This window comes from Notamacropus eugenii, chromosome 1 (assembly GCF_028372415.1).
Source record: "Notamacropus eugenii isolate mMacEug1 chromosome 1, mMacEug1.pri_v2, whole genome shotgun sequence".
NCBI classification, from domain to species: Eukaryota; Metazoa; Chordata; class Mammalia; order Diprotodontia; family Macropodidae; genus Notamacropus; species Notamacropus eugenii.
In genome coordinates, this window is record NC_092872.1 from 378040060 (window position 1) to 378062135 (window position 22076).

Here is a 22076-nt window from a genome sequence, read left to right on the forward strand (position 1 = left end):
ACCACCCGCAAGACCGCAGAAGCAAGACCCTCCCGTTACGCTGCCCTAGCCTACTTCCCCAACCGCACATGCGCGTTTTGTACATAGCAGTCTCACACACGCTTAAGGGTGCTGGGGTTTCCGAGACCGAGCACCGAGGAAAGAGAATTCGACGGTTCTAAGTGACGTAACCGCAAAGCGAGGGAGTGGGCGGGGCAGCAGGAAACAGTTGTCTCGCGGGTCACGTGACAGGGGTGAGCCGCTTTGGCACCTCCCATTCCAAGATGGCGTCGCTGCTGCAATCGGAGCGGGTTCTGTACCTGGTCCAAGGAGAGAAAAAGGTTCGGGCTCCGCTGTCTCAGCTGTACTTCTGCCGCTACTGCAGCGAACTGAGATCGCTGGAATGTGTTTCACACGAGGTAAGCAGGCGCCATTTCTGGGGTTTATCTCTGTTTCCCATGCAGGGCCAAGGGAACTCTGACAGTTCAAGGCGGGATAATCATGTATCTTCGTTCTCTATTGGCCAAGAATCTTGTCATTCTGAATGGGGACGGCCTGGGTGGGGCCGGCTGACTGTGCTGAATGTGTAGCGCCCGTTGATTGGCTGAAGCGCTGGGGTCTAGCGAGGCCACCATTGGCGGTGGGGGCTGTGCGTCTCCCGACGCAGCTTGTGGTCGGGTGAAGCGGCTGTCAGTTGAAGATAGGGGCTGGGTTCCGGTTTTGTGGAGAGGCGTGGTCCTAGAATGAAGGGCTGTGGGTTTTGCTTCTTTCCCTGGAGCCTGCGAGGGACTAGTTATTCTTGAATTCCTGCATTTCCCTGCACTCCTCTGCCTGGACTGCTTTCCTCCGAGGAGTCTCCGGGCTGGCCTTCTCGTTACCTCCCCTCGTCCCACCCCATAAATACACCCTGCGCCTCACCCCTGGCTTAGGTCCAAGGCTGCGGGGCAGGAGGATGAGTCGGGGTGCGTGTGTCAGCTTTCTCCACTGTGGGAGGCTGACGTGCTCAGAGTACAGCACTAGGTAGGGCAGTCTTCGGGGTGGGAATACAAGATGACCACATTCGGTTTAATCCAAGAGCTACATCTGAGTTCTGGCAAGTCGTCGGCACTCAAGAGTTGAAGTGAGTTTGGACCGTAAGGGGATTCAGAAGATGGGTTACGATCCTGTCTAATCCAACAAGCATTGATTGATTTATCGCCTACTATGTGCAAGTCACTGTGCTAAGCAGGGTACAAAGACAAAATGAAAAATGAGTCCCTGTTCTCAAACAGTATTTGGGAAGGCTTGACGAAGGAGAGAGGATCTTCATTTAACAAGCATTTATTAAATAAGTGCTACATGCAGGACACTGCTAGGTGCTGGAGACCTCTGTCTCTCTCTCCCTTTCTCTCTTTCTTCCTCTCTCCCCTTTTCTCTCTCCCTCCCTCTCTTTCTCCTTCTCCTTGCACTCAAGGAGTTTCCATTCTTTGGGGCGTTTATAACTTGTAGTAAGTAAATACAAAACGTATGCAAAATAATTTCCAGGGAGAAATGGTGCTAATGATGGAGGGAGGAGATCAGGATTAGCAAAGGCCTTCTGTAGGACGTGGCCTCAGCGGTGATTGCAAGGGAATTGGTGATTTTCAAGGTGGAGGTGCATTGGGAGTATATTCCACATGCTTAAAGGAACAGAGGCAAGCGAGAGATGTGTACGTGAGTCAGTTTAGCTAGAAGGGAGATTTCAGGAAGAGGAGTACTCTGAAGTAAGATAGCAAAAGTAAGTGGAAGCTAGGCTGTGAGGAGCTTTAAATTTCAGGCTGAGATTTTGTTTTTCATAGAAGCAGTGGTTAGACATTGAAGATGTTTGAGCAGAGAGTAACATCTTTGTTTAGGAATTTCATTTTGTCAGCAATTGGAGAATAGATTAGAGGCAGGAAAGAGTGGGAGGGTAGAGACATCAATTAGCAGGCTGTTGCAATAGTTCATAAGGGAAATAATGAGGGCCTGAACTAGTATTAAGGATGAGAAAGGTTTGAATGGATGGAATGAAGAATGCCATTTAAAAGGAAGTGACAGGATGTACCCAAAGAACAGCACCTACCAGGCCAACCTAGAACTAAGTATTATGTCTTATTCCCTGATTTTCAAAAAAGGAAAGGAAAGGAGGTGGATTTTGCAAAGCATACTACTTAATAAATGCTGTTCATTAATTCATTCATATAATGAATTTGTTATTAGTTAATGATACCATTCTAAAACGGATAGTTTGGGATACCTAGGAAATGAACTAGTACTCTCAAGGAGTCAGCATGGATTTACTTAATCCAAATTGAGCCCTATTGCATCTGGAGGATTGTCGGTTTTCCTTCCTCCAAGATTGCCAGTGATTGTGCACCCTCTTTCTAAGTTTTCGATGCTGTTGACCACCCTCCTCTCCTTTATTCTTTCAAAACAAGGGAGGGCTGTTGTTTTCTGTGACGCAGCCCTCACCTAGTTCTCCTACTTGCTTGAATGCTACTTCTTGGCCTTCTTAGCTAGATCATTTATCACTAAGGAGGATTAACCGGGACCTGAAAGAAGACAATTCTACCACCAAAACATCCCTTGCATCCAGCTTCTTTCCACTCAGCCTAGTTCAGGCTCATCATCTCTTCATCCCATCTGTTGCAGTAGGCTAATCATTGGTTTCTCTGCTTCTAACCCTTCATCTCACCCATACATCTTATGCACAGTTAATAATCTTCCTAAAAGATGAGCCTGACCATGTCATTCTTCTGCTCAGGAATCTTAAGTGGCTCCCTGTTGCTGCTGAAATAAAATAAAAACTCCTTTGCTTAGCATTTGAAGCCCAGCACAATCTGGCCCCATTCTCCTTTTCCATACTTAGTTCTTATTACTCTCCTTCACACAATTTTAATTCTAGCCAAACTGGTCTACTTACACTTCCCAAAACTTGGCATCTCATCTTCTGTCTCTTAACTTTTGGGTGGGTTGTCTCCCAAACCTGAAATGGACTCCCTATTTCCCTCCAATTCTTAGATTCACTAGCTTTAATCAAGGCTTAGCTTAGGTGTCATCTACTCTTATCTTTCCTGACACCCCACCCACCAAAGTTGTAAATGTTTCTTTCCTTTGTCAGGGTATTTTATATTTTTTTATATTTTATATTTTTTATATTTATTTTTCTGTCCCATCCCCTACCTCCACCCCCCAGAGTAGAATGTAAGCTCCTTGAGGGCAGGAACTATATTTTTTTTTCCTTTTGCCTTGTCTTCTTAACTCCAATACCTAGTACCTTGGTCCTGTATTTGACTTATAAAGCCTTCTATAACCTGGCCACTTCCTACCATTCCAATCATTTTTAACCTTAACCTACTTCTCCTCACCCACCTTTACTCTGCAATCCAGTGACAAGGACCATCTTGCTGTTGCACACAACACTCCATCTCTCAACTCTGAGCAGTCCAAAGCCTTTTTATCAGTTGTCCTTCTTGCCTTTAATTCTCTCCTTCATCTTCTTTGCCTCCTAACTTTACCCATCTTCCTTCAGATGTCCCCTTAAGTCCTACCTTCTGAAAGAAGTCTTTCCCATTCCACTTTAATTCTAGTACCTTCTCTCTGTTGATTATTTCCAATTTGTCCTGTTTGTACCTTGTTTATAAATAACAGTTTCCATGTTGTCTCCCCCATCAGACTGTGAACTCCCTGAGTGTAGAGACTTTTGCCTTTCTTTGTATCTCTAGTGCTTAGCCCAGTGCTTACCAGGGGTAGGGAACCTGTGGCCTTGAGGTCCTTGGGTACAGCCTTTTGATTGAGTCCAAATTTTACAGAACAAATCCTTTCATTAAGGGGATTTGTTCTGTGAAGTTTGGATTCAGTCAAGGGGCTGCATTTGAGGACCTAGAAGGCCACATGTGGCCTGGAGACCACAGATTCTCCACTCCTGGTTTACACTGATTAGGTAAGTTCTAGATAATTAGAATTATTTGAGGTACCTGGAAGTAAAGTGACTTGCCTAGAGTCATGCAGTTAGTGTTAGATGCCAAATTTGAACCAAGTGAGGCCCCTGATCCACTATGGTAACCCTTCAGCTTTTATGTCATAGATGCTTTAACAGTGCTTATTAAATTGAAATTGAATTCACTTTTGGCCACCATATTTTAGGAAGAATTTGACAAGCTAGAGATTACATCCAGAGAAGGGCAAGCAGAGTGATAATAAGACTCAAACATATACCATACAAAGAATGATGACACTGAGAATGTTTAGCCTGAAGAAAAGAAAATTTAGTGAGATATGTATATTAAAATATTTAAGGTGCTGTCATATCTAAGAATGTATTTATTCTGCTTGGCCCCAGAGGGCAGAACCAGAGCCAGTGGGTGAAAAATCACAAGCATAAAGATTTTGTCTAAACATTAAGGAAAGCTTTCTAATGGGTAAGGGTATTTTTTTTTAATGGACTAGACTACCTTCTCAGGTAGTAAGTTCCATATACTTAGAAATATTCAAGCAAAGGCCAAACCTCTACTTGTCATGGATGTTATACTAGGAGAATTGCTATATTAGGTAGGAAGGTGAACCAAATGAACTCTCAGGTCTTTCTAGCTAAAGTTGATTATTGCTTTTGGAAATGCTGAGGTTTTCAGGATAATAAGGATGACTGGAAGTTGATAAACCTAGTCCAAAAGGGATATTTTGACTAGAGGAATTGGATGAAGAAGGAGGCATTGAGTGACAAAATATGACATTAAGGGGTTTACAGGATGTGTTTCCCTATAGTAGTGTGATTGGTGAGGATTCTTTATCGATATAATACTTTCCACATAGGCATTCGGCTCATAGTTATTGAATTGAATCATGCAACAAGTGTCTATTAAATAGATATGTGCCTGGTACTGTGCAGGTGGTATAATGTAGGAATATGTGCACACTACCAGATGCCTAACACTTCCAGTGTATTCTGTGTCTTGATAATATTTGTATTAATCTCCTTCCTAACCTCCAAAAGGTTATGTCCACCTCCTCCCCACAGAGTCCATAATAGGACTTTATACTTAATAAATGCATAATTGAAGTCTTCTCTAGTGACTTTCAGTCCATGTCGGGGAGGAGCCTGTCAGAGGTAAGACTGACTCCAGTACTTTCTTAGTTCAAGTTCAACATTCAAATGATATGAGGCACTTTCATATCACTGAATATTTCACACAAAGAGCTTAACTTTGCTTTAACACAGCAAGGATATGCAACAAGGATACAGTGGCACTTAAGCTTCTCTACATGTTGACTCCACCCCACTCCCCCACCTCACTGTGGGCATGAAGTCCACTGCATTCAAAGGGGCTATGACTGGGACTTTTTATGCCCTTAGATGACCAGGAGGCTGCATTTGACTTGGGCCAATCATACAAGTCAATTAGGGTGGGGAGAGAATAGCATTATCTTTTTTTTAAAATTATGTAGAAAGAAAAATAATCCTTAGAAGATAGTATATTAAAAGAACATCTGCTTCCTCCAATATTCTGAGATCAAGGTCAGGCTCCTGTCCTGCTCTCTTTTTCTTTCGTCATTTTATTATCTACTCATAGTATTCATTTTATTTTAGCTTCATATATTCATTAAAAAGTGGTTTGGAAGAAAATTCCAGGAAAAAAACTGATATTTCAATTCAATCCAACATGCATGGAGTAAGCACCTCCTGTGTAGTCAGCGTTGGACTAGAGGATAAAAGGAACCAAACGAAACAGTCCCCACTGGAAAGAAATGGCATTATCTTTTCAGTAAAATCTCCCTATGTTCCGGGTAGGAGGAAGGAAATTTAGGGAAATGCTAGTCTTATCACAGGCCTTCTCTGATTGGATCTAGAAACTCTTTGAGGATCATTAAAGTTGTTTGTTAAATTTTCAAAGGCACTTTGGACCTGATATCAGGAAAAACTTGTTAACAATTAGAACTGTCCCCAAATGAATGGAGTGTCTTGGGAAAAAATTCCTCTTCTTGGAACTCTCCAAGCAGAGGCTAATGAGAAGAGGACTCTTGTTGAGGGTGAATTTGGTAGCCTCTGAATTTCCTTCCCTGAGATTAACAATAATAGCTCACATTTTCATGTGCTTTACCTTTTCAAACCACTCTCTGTGTATTACCTCATTTGATCCTCACAACAGTTCTATGAAGTAGGTTCTATTGTTATTGTCATTTTGTGGATGAGGAAGCTGAAGGTGAGAGATTAAATGACATGCATGCTGTACTGGGGATTCTTTTTCAGGTATGGGTTAGATTAGATGGACAGTAGGGCCCCTTCCAACTCAGACATTCTGTGATCTTAGTGTTTACCCACATATTTGAGCATACAAGATGAATATCCATGAAGTAATTACTGAGCAAATGTATGCCAAATTGCCGTACTGCCTATAAATGCAATAGAAAATCACAAGAGTTCACTCCATTAGTAAAGAGTTATTAAGCACATACTAATATGCTCAGTACTTTACTGAGCACTGAGAATACAAAGAAAGGCAAAAGATAGCCCGGCCCTTGAGGAGCTCACAATCTAATTAATGGGGGAGACAAAAATACATGCAAATAACCTATATGTACAGGATAAATAGGAAGTAATTTACAGAGGGAAGGCACTAGAGTTAAGAGGGGTTGGGAAAGGCTTCCTGTACACATGCAGGTATATACAAAATATAGGCAAAGTAAATACAAAGTGGTTGGGGAAGGGAGGAGAGAAGTTCGCTTTTAAACTGAGCTTTGAAGAAAACCAGGGATTCTAAGGCAGAGGAGAGGTGGGAGTATGTTCTAGGCCTGGGAACAATCTGTGCAAAACCACAGAGCCTGGAGGAGGAAGTGGCAGGTGTGAGGAATAACAAGTTCAATTTGGCCGGACTGTAGAGTACACAAAGAGAGATAATATATAAGACTGGAAAGATAGGTTGAAACTAGATTTGGAAGGACCTTGAATGCCAAGAAAAGGAGTTTGTGTTTTATCTGAGAGGTGATGGGGAGCCACTGGAGCTTATTGAGCAAGGAAGTAACATAGTCATATCTGTGCTTTAGAAATATCCCTTTGGCAGCTATGTGAAGGATAAATTGGAGGACAGATAGACCTATTAGGATGCTATCACAGTAGTCCAGATGAGCAAGATGGAGGGCCTGAATTAGGATGATGCAATGTGAGTGGAGAAAAGAGAAAGGATATAAGATTGTCCAAGAGTATGTATTTTTCCCTTTCTACAGTAGATTGTATGAGATCCATTAAGGGTAGGAACTGCCTTATTTATCTTGTACTACATCTTTCCCTAGCACCTAGCACAATGCATTTTTATATGGTAGGTATTAAGTAAATAGTTATTGAATATCATTTCTTGAACATCAGTCTTTGGATACAAAGTATTTGAATCTGAACTGGTAGCCTCACTTTCTATTCGTGACATCCTTAATTTCTTGCTGAAAAATTTATTAATTACTCTTTTGGCATAAATAAAAGTCTGTAAATACTACAAAATATGTTTCTCTGCCTCTATTAATACTAAGTTTTGCTGGTTTGCTTTAGGTGGACTCGCATTATTGTCCCAGTTGCCTAGAGAACATGCCATCAGCTGAAGCTAAGCTTAAAAAAAACAGGTAAAAACTGTGACTTTTTATTTTATTCAACCATTTTCATTGATGATAAAGAAACACTAACTCGATTATGCTCTTGCCTTTTCTGTACCCCTCCGCCTTCCTTATCATTGACCGCTAGGTCAGCAGCCCATAACTGAGCTTCTCTGGGTGCCAAGTTACTCTAGTACCTGGTGCTTTTGAATAAATCGTGCCAGAAACTATCAGTAACACACTTTGTTCTTATTCATTCAAGTTCAATTTTGGTCTCAAGATAACATGAAAAGAAAGTTCATGACACCAGAAAAAAACTGTTCCATTCAGGTGGCAGTAATTACTTAAAGGGAGTGTCTGTAGTCCAGCTCTGACTTGGACTCTACTCTTGAGCATGAGGGACAAAGTATGGAGTAGGGACTCCTTTCCACCAGGGCTTTTCTTTGCCCCGTATTTGGACTAGGAAGTACCCTGATTAGATATGCTCAGCTTCTTCTTTGAGCATTTCTAGAGAATCCTTTGAAATATCTCTTTAGCCCATTTATATGATCTTAGTCTCAGACAAATTGGTCTGTCTGTTGGAAACCAGTGTCCTATGGTAACTGGTTCTGTCTCTTGCTCTCTCTTGTTGAGCAACTCCACCTTGAATATGCCAAAAGAAGGAGAATGGAACTTAAATGTAGACCCTGGTAGAATCAGAAGTCTTTTTTTTGTTTCTTACTATGTTTTCTGAAACCAGTTGTGAAGGAGGTGTCAATATAAATATTTTTATGAGAGGATGTTCTAAGAATAAGTTCTAACAGGTCTGTAGTACTGCCCTCGTAGGCATAAATCCACAAGAACTAAGGAATTTGAAATTCATTTTCAGTTCATGCTTGATTTTTTTTTTTTTAGTTCATAATGAAAAAAGTTAAAAATAAAATTTCGTTTTAGAGTAGGGATGTGAAATGTATAACTTTACATCTATGCATATTTAGATTCCTTTATAGTAGGAACTATAGAGAATATGATCTGTGCCAGGTAAGTGTTCATAACAATCAGTTAAGTGTTGTCTCAGGATCACAGTGAACATTTTTAATGCCATTATTAAAAGAAAAGTTGGGAGCTGTTGTCTTTCCTGGAAAGAGCTTAATTCTTCTCTCACTTTCACCAATTGCATCAGAATGATGGTTCACTACAGAAACAATACTGGACTGCTAATACTTTATTTGTCCTGTTGATTGAGACCTTAGATGCCATGAATGTACACTATTAGATAAAATTATTAACATGTTTTGTTAGTGCAGTAATGGCAATAAATATACTCTACACTAAAACCTTAAAATTAGTTCATTTTTATTTAATTCCTAGACTTACTGAATTTTAGAGTATGAAAAAAATGCTTCAAATCACTTTTGATTGAAGAAATGAAAAATTAAAACAACTCTGAAATACCACATCATACCTATCAGATTGGCTAATATGACAGAAAAGGAAAATAATACATTTTGGAGATGTGGGAAAATTAGGACACTAATGCACTGTTGGTGGATTTGTGACCTGATCCAGCTATTCTGGAGAGCAGTTTGAAACTATGACCAAAGTGTAATCAAACTGTACATACCCTTTGATTCAACAATACAACTACCAGGTCTGAATCCCAAAGAGATGAAAAAAAAGGGTGGGGGAAGGGCCTGTTTCTATAAAAATATTTATAGGAGCTCTTTTTGTGGTGGCAAAGAATTGGAAATTGAGGGGATGCCCATCAATTGAGGAGTGCCTGAACAAGTTGTAGTATATGATTGTGATGGAATACTACTGTGCTGTAAGAAATGATGAGCAGGCAGATTTCAGAAAAACCTGGAAAGACTTATCTGATCTGATGCAAAGTGAAGTGAACAGAACCAGGAGAACATTGTAACAGCAATACTGTATGATGATCAAGTGTGAATGATCTGACCCTTCTCAGCAATACAATGATCCAATACAGTTCCACAGGATTCATGGTGAAAAATGCTACCTATTCCCAGAGAAAGAACTAATAAAGTCTGAATGTAGATTAAAGCATGCTACCTGACCTGAATGGGAGATTGCACATAATCCAGTGTGGCTGAGCATGAAGTGTGTGGTAGTAGGCAATATAAGGTACAGCTGGAAAGATGAGATGGTGTAAGGTTGTGGAGGGCCCGTGAATCACTCGTGATCTCTCTAACCATGGATGTTCTCCAGACTGTGTGAGGCTTCCTTTTCTCTCTATATTGTCTTGGTGACTTCATTAGCTTTCATGGGTTTATCACCTCTATGCAGATGACTCAGTATATCTATATATCCAGCACCTGTTTCTGTCCAGAGCTTCAGTTTTGAATCACCTGCTTGCCTATTAGACATTGCAAACTAGAAATCCCAGAGATATGTCCAAAACAACCTATTACTTTTCCCTGCAAATCCAGCAAACTTTACTGCAAAGGCAGTACCACCATTCTTATCATCTTTCAGATTTATAACCTAAATGTCATCATCAGCTTCTCTTTCTGTACATCTAATTGGTTGTGAAACCTTGCCATAACATCTCTCACGTCTGACACCTTCTACCTACTCATATTGCCACCACCTTAGTTCAGACCCTCATCACCTCTCACTTCAACTATCCCCCCCGCCCCCCCTTAAATCTCTCCTTACTGTAATATGTCTGACACACAGCTGACAGTGATTTTCCTTAACCATATCACTCCCCTACTCAGATAACTCCAATGGTTCCCTGTTAACTCTATGATAAAATATAAATTCCTCTGTTTAGCTTTTAAAACCCTTCACAGTCTGGCCCCAGCCTATCTTTATATCCTCATTATATTTTATTCTCCTTCCTGTATTACAGGTCTAACCAAACTGGTCTTTTCTCTGTTGTTCCCACATGGTGCTCTAGCTCTCAACTCCTTGATTTAAAGATCACTGAATCTGTATCTCTCTTATATCTGATTGGTTTGATGCTGTTGAAAAGGGAAGGGAACAACGGGAAAAATATTTTTGTAAAGGCAAACTCCAGTCGCATTGTTGTATTCTCTCCCTTACAGATGTGCTAACTGTTTTGACTGTCCTGGCTGTATGCATACTCTTTCTACTCGAGCTACAAGCATTCCCACACAACTTCCCGATGATCCAGCCAAGACCACCATGAAGAAAGCCTATTACCTGGCCTGTGGATTTTGTCGTTGGACATCTAGAGATGTGGGCATGGCAGACAAGTCTGTTGGTGAGCAAGGTTGAGTTTGATAGGATGTATCAAGAAATGTTTTTATAAAGCTTTCTTTGTCCAGAGAATAATGCCTCATTGGAAATAACTTTCTAAACAGAAAGTACAGTGAATTTTGTCATTGTCATTGTCCTCAGTATATTCAGGGTAAGGTTTACAACCGCATATATACAGTCTGAGGCCAAATAGTTACTATTTAACATTTTCCAAAATGTTAAGGAAATATAATGGACTTCGTTCCATTAATATGTATGCAGGTGCACAATAAGAGCTTATAGTATGCTGACTTACCTTGTTGAAATTGATATTAGTTAATGTTATCCTTCAGTCATTTTTCAACCATATCCAACTCTTTGTGACTCTGTTTGGGGTTTTCTTGGCACAGATACTAGAGTGGTTTGCCATTTCCTTTTCTAGCTCATTTTGTAGATGAGGAAACCAAGGCAAACAGGGTGAAGTGACAGGGTCACAGAGCTAGTAAGTGTCTGAGGCCAGGTTTGAACTCTAGAAGTTGAGTCTTCCTGACTCCAGACCTGACTATCTACTGCACACCTAGTGGCTCAGTGTAGGTAAAGGCTTCTACAAATTCTAAAACAATTGAGTATATGTAGATTAGAATTTCTTTAAACTTGGTCCAGTCTCTAAGGTAGATTTAATATTTAATTCTTTTGTATGAGGTTGTGTGTGTTTAACAAGCCACTTTTCTATATGTACTTCTCATAATCTATATAAATAGATTTAAGTTGTAAACCCTAACTTTATTACTAAAATTTTTCAAAATATGCTGAATTTTTTCTAGAATCTGTTCCTTATCTTGATTAGCCCTCATTTAACTTCAGGATTGTTACCCGATATAGTTCAAGCAAATTATTGAATTATTATTTAATGTAAGCAGCATGCCTATACTACCTCCTCTAAGATCACTTATTCCTATTCTAATCATCCCATTTTTGTTCTCATTTACAAAGAGACTTCTCATCCCAAAGAGACTTTTAAATAAAAAAGGAAAAGAACCTATATGTACAAAAATATTTACAACAGCTCTTTTTGTGGTGACAAAGAATTAGAAATCGAGGGGATGCCCATCAATTGGGGACGGCTGAACAAGTTAGGGTATATGGTGGAATATTATCATGCTATAAGAAATGCTAAGCAGGATGGTTTCAGAGAAACCTGGGAAGACCTGTATAAACTTCTGTAAAGTGAAGCGAGTAGAACTAGGAGAACAGTAATGGCAGTGTATGTATGATCAACTGTGAAAGACTTAGCTCCTCTGATTAATACAATCATCAAAGAGAATTTTAAAGGACTCATAATGAAAAATGTTTTCCACCTCCATAGAGAGAACTGATGAACTCTGAGTGCAAATTGAAGTATATTTTTTTTCACTTTTTTTATTTTCTTGCTTTTTTTGGTGACATGACTAATAAGGAAATGTATGAATGATTTATTGCTTACCTTCTCAGTGGCTGGGGGAGGGGCTGGAGGGAAGAAAAGAATTTGCAACTCAAATAATTTTTTAAATGTTAAAAAGTCAATAGTAATTTTTTAGAAATTAAAAAAAAGAGCAGTTTGACCTAATGGTCCACGTAGGAAAAACTTAATTGAAGAATATCTGTTGTCCAAACTCTGATAGACATCTGAATAGACATCTCAGAGATCTCGTCTATTGGTAGATGTACTGTGGACAAACATGTCAGATGTCTAGAAGACAGTATCTTGTATTCAAAGTTAAACAGGAGGAAGAAAGTCTATTAGATTGCCCGTAGGATGTTGTACAGTATTTTAATGACCGTAAGTTTTTTTTTTCCCTCAGGAGCAAAGTCTTCCTCTCTTTTTTTTTTTTTTTTTTAAAACATCATTGGTGTGGCAGTAAGTCAAGAAATGAGTATCTTGGTCTCTAAACAGTTAAAGATGCGGGTAACCAAATGCACCAGAATGGCACAGGCTTGGCAGGAGGAGGTACAGCTTATTATCCACAAACCATGTGAAGAATTGCTGAGGGATAGTGACTTTCGATCATTTCCAATTTGAAGTATACTCCTGTGATCCAAGAGGAGTGTGACAGGAAAAGGAGGTAGCCCAGTCATGTAGCAACATTGATGTGTAACTGACAGATATCCTGTATGTTTAATTGCTCTCTTTGCAAAATCAAGAGATCTAGAGGAAGGGCCCCTACAATGTCAGGTGGACATCACCATGGAAGACTGGAAAAACTTGGACAGGAGCCACACAAGATGAGAAGATATAGATAAGTTGTGATTTGTACCATTAAAAGGAATACTCACTTCAGTGATATTCCAGACCATTGAAGCATCTTTTTTAAAAAAAAAGTGTCATCAGCTTAGCCATTAAAAGAAACAAATAAAAATACAAAACAAGGTTATATAAATCTTTAACCTTTAACAAGGCATAGCCAAATAAATTAACAAATGACTGACAAGCAAAGATAATACTCTGGTTCAATTCAAGGTCTGTGTGCTACTTTGGATCTGGTTTCTTTCCTCCTTCCCATGATTCTCTCCATCCTTCCTCCCTCCATTCTTCCTCCCTCCATTCTTTTTTCTCTTCCTTCATTCCTCCCTTCCTCGCTCCCCTCCTTCCTTTTTTCCTCCCTTTTTCCTACCCTTCCCTTCCTTTTTCCTTTCTTCCTCTCATCATTCCTTCCTTACTCTCTTCCTTCTCTTCTTTTCCTCCTTCCCCCCCTTTTCTTCTTTCTTCCTTTCATTTGATTATTATTTTATAACATATTCCTTTTGCTCATAGAAAATAACCTTTTAATTAGGTTTTAAATATATAAAATTTTCAACACTTATTTTAGAGCCTTAGAAATGGGACCTTTCTGTGGAACAGTGATAAGAGGTACTACTGCTCTCAGGTTAAGTTGTTTAAAATGTGGCTTCCCCTCTGCATCCCTTCCCTCATAAATATTTGGGTTGGGAGCAGTTGTCTTCCTTCCTTTATTAATGGCTAAAGGGGCAGCTAGGTGGTGCAGTGGATAGAGCACCAGTGCAGAAGTCAGGAGGACTTGAGTTCAAATCTCACCTCAGACACTTTACACTCACTAGCTGTGTGACCTTGGGCAAGTCACTTAACCCCAGCTGCCTCATCCTGGGTCATCTCCAGTCATCCTGATGGATATCTGGTCACTGGATTCAGATGGCTCTGGAGGAAAAGTGAGGCTGGTGACCTGCACAGCCCTCCCTCACTCAAAACAAAGTCAAGTGCAAGTCATGTCATTATTTCTCTGATATCATGGTCTTCTTTGGCAACAAAAGAGGAGCACACATAATTGTAAACAGTATGTATACAGTTCTGGTTTTGTTGATTTTATTTTGCATCTAAAGGTGTTTGCATATTGCCTTGTATACTTCATATTTTTCTGGTTTATAAGGCAGCATATTTCATTACATTAACAGGTCCTGATTTAGTTAAGTCATTCTCTAGTTGTTAGACATACAGACTGTTTCTGGTTTTTGCTTCCATAAATAGAGCATCTATGAAAAAATTTTTTATAAAAATCTTTTTCTGTAAGGGTATTTCTCTGTCAGCTTGTTTTGATTCTTGGTGGTGGTATATAGAAATGCAAGTGATTTGCCTACTACTTTAATTCCTTTCTGTGACATTTTTGGAGTAGAAATCTAGCGATAAAATCTATGGTTCATAAGCACATTGCTCTCTAAAATCTTTTCATCAGTCTGCAGACTCACCTTCAGTGTAGTAGAGTATCTGTTTCCTCAGCCACACCAATATTGTATTATGTAATTTTTTTTGCCATTCTAATTGATCGAAGGTGTCATCGTATATTTATCTTGATTTGCATTTCTCTTATTATTTGGGAGTTTGTGCACCATTTTTTCACATGGTTTCACATTAATGGTTTCTATTTCTTCCATATGTAAAATGAACTGTTCTTGGAAAATTAGTTAATTAATAATTACTCTTTTAGATATGTATTTAGGGTGCCAGACTTTTATCTCATTAATTATTGCAAATCTTTTTCTTTTAGTTTTAATGATGCTATTTTTGGATCTGCAGAATCCCCTTATTTTTTGTAACCCATTGATTTTTGTCTCAAATAATTTATTCATTTGATTCAAATTCTACTCTTACTATAGTTGAAAAACGAATTCCTTTTTATTTCATATTTTTAATAATTTCTTTATATTTGAATAGATAATCTGATTAGGATCTATTGTCTTGTGTATATTGTGGTTCTGAATCTTCTTTTTTTTGCCATATAACTGTCCAATGTCACCAGCAGTTGTTAACCAAATGAGAGATTCTATTCCCTAATGTTTTCTTTATGAAACACTAATCTTTTATGTTTATTAATTTCTGTTTCTTACTTCTCTATTCTTTTTCATTGATATCTTTCCTTATTTTTTTTTCCAGTATTGGATAGTTATAATTATTTTGTAATACATTTTTGTATTTGGTAGCTATAATCTCCATTTGCTTGTTTTCTTTTTCATAACTTCATATTCCTGTCCATTCTCTATCCATTTCAATTTTCTTTTGACTTTATCTAATTTTATAAAAATAACTGATTGATATTTTGATTGATATTACATTAAATATGGAAGTAGCTTTGAAAGTATTTGTATTTTTAATATATTTGCTTATCTTCCATGAAGAAAAGATATCCCTCCATTTGTTAGGTTCCTTCCATGATGTCTGTCAAAATAATTTTGAAGCTGCCTTTTTATAGGTTTCTTGTATATATTGATAAGTTAATTCCCAAATATTTGATACATTTTTTTGTTATAAATAATATTCCTCTATCATTTTCTCATAATTCTTGGTGGTGACATGCAGAAATGCAGGGGTTTGTTTTGTTTTGCTTCTGTGGAGTTATATTACACTACTGTAGAAAAGATATCTATTAATGATTCTTGCACCTATCACTGGACTTGTCCTAGAATTGAGTAGTTAGAACTAGCTGGCATGCCTTAAATTGCAAAATTGCAAAAATTTTTCATGACCTCTCCCTTTCTGCCACTAAGCTTTTTTCTCCTGAAAGAAAGGGACGGCTTTTCAGTCTTCAAAGGACTGAAGTATCTAATTAACTCCCTGATATGAGCAGATTGCAACACATTACAAACAAGGAATTGCATAAAGAGAAGTGTAAAGGTTGTTATCAAATTATTGTGTAATCAGTATTAGTCAGGAAGAGGCAGGGCAGAGCCAGTCCTAGAACAAAGGCAGTAATACTCTGATGTTAACGAACAATTAGTATAATTCAGATAGAAAGGGAAGGCTTATTAAGAATTAAATTATTTGTAGGTGATAGAGATGTGAGTTTATCTTCTTAAGATGCATTTGATCTAAAATCTCATTTTCATCTCCTGAATATAAAGGGGTTGGAGCTGGGTATTTGCCTGCAGATTCCCCTGAAGCAGACTCCAGAACCAAATAAAGACTCCTTCCCAGCTGCTAGTGCCTTTGCTCTTGGTAATAAGGAACTCTGAGATGGAAGAGGCTCACTTCAGCTGAAGACCCAATATATTGGAGACCTAACTGAAGGAAGTTGAAGGCCACAACTAACAAGCCAATCCAATTGGAACCCAGACAACATGGGAAACTGGAATTCCCTATTCATAGACTCCTCATCTGATAATCCCAAGAACATGAAATTGTAGGCATTGGTATTGTCATGTCTGATTGTCTGGTACCCCTGTGACCAAAAGTTTGAGTGATTGAATTAAAAAAATTCCCAGGTGCCATATGTCTCCTCCTTTACCCAGATGTTACCAAAGGAAGGCCAATAAAGATTGAAGCTGAAGTTTAAAAAAAGATAGAGAAAAATTATAAAAGAAAGAAATGTACAATCAGAAGACAAAGTTGGACTGATCACACAGGATCACATTGGCTAGTGGCTCAGTGGATAGGATGCTGGGCCTGAAGTAGGGAAGACTGGGGTTCAAATATGGGCTTCTACTTTTACTAGCTCTGTGATCCTGGGAAGTCACTTAACTGCTGCCTGCCTCAGTTTCCTCATCTGTAAAATGGTGATAATAACAGCACCTACCTCATAGGGTTGTTGCAAGGATCAAATGAGATAATATTTGTTAAGTGCTTAGCCCAGTGCCTGGCACATAGTCAACAACATATAAATGTTAGCTGCTGTTGTTGTTGAGAGCTAGTGATAACTGATGTGTTCCATTTGTATTTATACAGTATCAAGAGATCCTGAATAACTTACCTTGGATGAGCAGGCATAGGTAGATGGTGGCCTCTACTTTTAGTCATGCCCAAATGGAAGAGATCATCTATCCACTGGAGTGCTGGGTTAATGAAACAGTACAGTCTCCAAAAAGAGCCCATCTCTGCTGTTTTATCTTCTCCTTTTTTTCTTTTAAAAAAAAATTGTGGTTATTTTTGATATGGAAAGCAAAATTCAGTAATCCTTCCAGACTCTTTGATATCTTACTGCTCTCTGAAGTTAGTCCATTCAGTTAAGATTTATATGAATGAACAAAAGGCAGTAGAGAGAGATGAAAGACATATCAAAATTTTCTATTACCTTCTGGCATATTACCTTCTTAGGCATAGCACCTTGACAAGGATAATTCACTTGGAACAGCTCTTAAGAATGAAGATCAATTTTATTTTACTTTTTTACTTCTGGTATCTTGGGAAGCTCTGAAACAACTATACTTCAATTAAAATAATCTATTTCTCAGGAAACAGACCCATTGAATTTGTAATGTGGAATAGAAGAAGAAAAAAACTTGAAATAAGAAAATGATGCATCTCCAAGTGTTGGATTTTTTTTAAAGAGCTATATAAAGCAAAATAGTAGAATTTCTAATAACAGATACTCTAAATATGAATAGATGTATGTATGTATATAAATATATTTAAAAGTAAGAAAACTAGTGCATAATTAAAAGTATTACAATAGTACAGAGAGAAAATGTTATTTGTTATAACATGTATATAATATAAACACACATATGTATATGGGTGCGTATAATATACTTATCAAAATATGTCATCATTTTCTTTGATTGTCGGTATTGAGATTATTATAATTTGCAATTTAAAATTGGGTTGTTGATTTTTTTAATGAAGCCAGAAGAAACAATTAGGTAAAATGCTTGAATTTTAAAAATGTTATTTCAACTAAATCATATATTCCTTCCTCTTGACTCAAAAAGAAATAAACTGCCAGGAGAACTCAGCCTTTTAGAAAAATCAACCTCTAAAAAATTATGGGGAGGTATTATAATTCTAATTTTTAAAATTAAGATGATATATTAGCTTTTAGAAAACTCGAAGTGATGGCTAGGAGGTGCATTTTGCTCAAACTTGTCATGGAAAAACTTTCATCCTCTTTTCAGATGGATTTTGTTGCTAGTTGTACAGGAGCTGGTGATTCTAGTACTTCTTAAGGTCTCATGTGAGACTCCATTTTGTTTTGCAGCCAGTGGTGGGTGGCAGGAACCTGAAAATCCTCACACACAAAGGGTAAGTAAAGGAATAGAAGACAGTAAGAGAAGATAGAAAAATGAAAATGATTTAGTTAGGCAAGGCTGGGGAAACTGATTGGAACTGATCTTTGCTTTGTACACTGATAAGTATAATCAGTCAATTAAGATGGCTTTATGAATAAGCACTTCCTATATGCAATTGTATTTCTCTGTTGTTTTTTTTTAAATTCAGTTTTTGCAAGAGTTGTCCCGTGAGAGAGAAATGAGATTTATTTTTACTTCATTGACCCTGGGGGCAGAGGACAGAACTGAAAGCAACAGGTGGAAGTCAAGAGGCTAATTTTGATTCAATAAGAAAAGCTTCCCAACAATGAAAGCTGTCCAAAAAAATGGAATGGGCTGCGTTGGGAGGTAGTGAGTTTCCCCACACCAGAGGTTTTTAGGTAGAGGCTGAAGCTCTCTTGTGAGGGTTATTGTAAGGGAATTCTTGTAGAGGACTAAGTTGCACTGAAGGCCTTCTAAGATCTTGTCATGTCTGAGATTCTGTAGATTTTGTACAATTTTATTGTATGTTTTTTATTTATTTTTAGTTTTGAACATTCATTTCCACAAGAATTTGAGTTCCAAATTTTCTCCCCATCTCTCCCCTCCCCCCAAAACACCGTGCATTCTGATTACCTCTTCCCCCAATCTGCTCTCCCTTCTATCACACCCCTCCCTTCCCTTATCCTCATCTTCCCTCTTTTCTTGTAAGACAAGATAGATTTCTATACCCCATTACCTGTATTTCTTATTTCCCAGTTGCAAGCAAAAACAATTCTCAACATTCATTCCTTAAACTTTGAGTTCCAACTTCTCTCCCTTCCTCCCTCCCCACCCATCCCCACTAAGAAGATAAGCAATTCAATATAGGCTATATATGTGTAGTTTTGCTAAAGACTTCCATAGTAGTCATATTGTGAAAGACTAATTATATTTCCCTCCATCCTATCCTGATCCCTATTTATTCTATTCTCTCTTTAGAACTTGCTCATCCCCTAAATTAATTATTTCTTATTACTCCCTCCTCCCATTTGCCCTCCCTTCTGTCACCCCCCTCCCCACTTATCCCCTTCTCCCCTACTTTCCTGTAGTGTAAAATAGATTTTCATATCAAATTGAGTGTGCATGTTATTCCCTCCTTAAGCCAAATGTGAGAGTAAGCTTCACTTTTTCCCTTTCACCTCCCTCCTTTTCCCCTCCTTTGAAAAAGCTTTTCCTGCCTCTTTTATGAGAGATAATTTGCCCCATTCTATTTCTCCCTTTCTCCTCCCAATATATTCCTCTCTCACACATTAATTTTATTTTTTAGATATCATCCCTTCCTATTCAACTCAACCGGTGCCCTCTGTCCATATATATATTTATATATGTATATGTATATATTTATATGTATAATCTCTCCAACTACCCAAATACTGAGAAAGGTTTCAAGAGTTACAGATATTATCTTTCCATGTAGGAATGTAAATAGTTCAACTTTAGTAAGTCCCTTATGATTTCTCTTTTCTGTTAACCTTTTAATAGTTCTCTTGATTCTTGTGTTTGAAAGTCAGATTTTCTATTCAGCTCTGATCTTTTCATCAAGAATGCTTGAAAGTTCTCTATTTCGTTGAATGACCATTTTTTTCCCCTGAAGTAATTACGCTCAGTTTTGCTGGGTAGGTGATTCTTGGTTTTAATCCTAGTTCCTTTGACTTCTGGAATATCATTTTCCAAGCCTTTCAGTACCTTAATGTAGAAGCTGCTAGATCTTGTGTTATCCTGATTGTATTTCCACAGTACTCAAATTTTTTCTTTCTGGCTGCTTGCAATGTTTTCTCTTTGACCTGGGAACTCTGGAATTTGGCTACAATATTCCTCGGAGGTTTTTTTTTTGGTGTCTCTTTCAGGAGGTGATTGATATATTGATTCTTTCAATATTTATTTTACCTTCTGGTTCTAGAATATCAGGGCAATTTTCCTTGATAATTTCATGAAAGATGATGTCTAGGCTCTTTTTTTGATCATGGCTTTCAGGTAGTCCTGAATTGTCTCTCCTGGATCTATTTTCCAGGTCAGTTGTTTTTCCAGTGAGATATTTCACATTGTCTTCTATGTTTTCATTCTTTTGGTTTTGTTTTGTAATTTCTTGGTTTCTCATAAAGTCATTAGCTTCCATTTGCTCCATTCTAATTTTTAAAGAACTATTTTCTTCAGTGAACTTTTGAACCTCCTTTTCCATATGGCTAATTCTGCTTTTTAAAGCATTCTTCTCCTCATTGGCTCTTTGGGCCTCTTTTGACATTTGAGTTAGGCTATTTTTAAAGGTGTTAATTTTCTTCAGCATTTTTTTGGGTCTCTTTTAGCAAGCTATTGACTCGCTTTTCATGATTTTCTTGCATCACTCTCATTTCTCTTCCCATTTTTTCCTCCACCTCTCTTACTTGATTTTCAGAATACTTTTTTGAGCTCTTCCATGGCCTGAGACCATTGCATATTTATTTTGGAGGTTTTGGATGCAGAACCCTTGACTTTTATGTCTTCCTCTGATGATATGCATTGTTCCTCCTCATCCAAAAGAATGAAAGAAAATACCTGTTCACCAAGAAAGTAACCTTCTATAGTCTTATTTTTTTCCTCTTTTGGGCATTTTCCCAACCAGTTACTTGACTTTTGAGTCCTTTGTCAAGAGGAGGGTGTACTCTGAGGACTTGTAAGTTCTCAGTTCCTCTAAGGTGGCACAATCAAGGGAGAGGAGTTTACTCCTCTCCTGGCCTGTGCTCTGATCTGGGAGCTGCCAAAGCTTTTCTGCTCAGGATCTGCAAATAGAATTCCCTTTCCAGAGCCTTCTCCAGCTTCACCATGCCAGCACTCTTCCTCACCCCAGGGCTGCCACTCAGGGCTGAGACCCAGATCAATGGTTCATTTTCCCCAGGGTCTTTAGGCTCCAAAAATGGATGCTGCTGCTACAGCTGCCTGTGGCTGGGGCTAGGGGTGGATCCTGCTCCCTTCTCACCCAGGTGAAGAAGCTTTCCCACTGACCGTTGAAGCTGTCTTTGGCATTTGTGCGTTGAGAGATCCAGAAACCGCAGCTGCCAGGGATTCTGCTCCCAAGGCCTGTTGTGGGCCTGTTCCTGCTGGTGCCTTGCAGCCAAGGTTACACTGGGCTCTGTGGGTTGCTCTCTGCTCCACGCCAGGTTCCCTGTCAGCCTTCCAGAATGCCTTGGACTGGAAATCTCTTTCACTCTATCGTTTTGTGGCTTCTGCTGCTCTAGAATTTGTTTAGAGTCATTTTTTACAAGTATTTTATGGGCTGTGGAGGAAGAGCTAGAGTAGATGTGTCTTTCTACTCTGCCATCTTGGCTCTGCCCCCCAATTTTATTAATGGACACAGCCTATCAAATATAAAAGATGAAACCCAAGAAAATTAATTTTTCTTAGCATTAGTAATATCTTGAATATTTAAATATCTTGCCTATTTTAGAGCACTGTAAAATGTTCAGGGCTGTTCAGTATTCTGTCATGAAAACACTTGGGTGTGAAATTAGAGAACCTAGGTTCAAATCCTTACTATTACTTACTTGTGATCTTAGGTAAGTCTCATCTTTAAAATAAAGGGGTTTATCTAGATGACTTTTGGGTTTGAATCAAGCTCTCGATCTTTGAGTCCCTGATGTTATGAATATCTTTTTCAAAATATTTTAAGCTCCCAATGTACTTTACAAAAAAAAAAGCATTTTCATCTATTCATGAGTTGTATGTTTTGGCTTAGCAATGATTGACTATAGATTCTTGACTTAAAGCCTATCACCTGTCATTAGATATAACTTGCTTCA

The 22076-nt window shown here is 38.4% G+C and overlaps 1 protein-coding gene across 1 annotated transcript in view; it reads left to right on the forward strand.

The window, feature by feature from the left end:
* Positions 1 to 233: 233 nt before the first annotated feature.
* DCTN4 (dynactin subunit 4) overlaps positions 234 to 22076 on the forward strand; it is a 36896-nt gene continuing 15053 nt past the window's right edge. Inside the window, exons 1-4 of the mRNA XM_072630712.1 lie at positions 234 to 398; positions 7514 to 7584; positions 10605 to 10783; positions 18213 to 18256. Coding sequence (XP_072486813.1) covers positions 264 to 398; positions 7514 to 7584; positions 10605 to 10783; positions 18213 to 18256 — 429 coding nt within the window. The 5' untranslated portion in view covers positions 234 to 263. The remainder of the gene's footprint in view (positions 399 to 7513; positions 7585 to 10604; positions 10784 to 18212; positions 18257 to 22076) is intronic.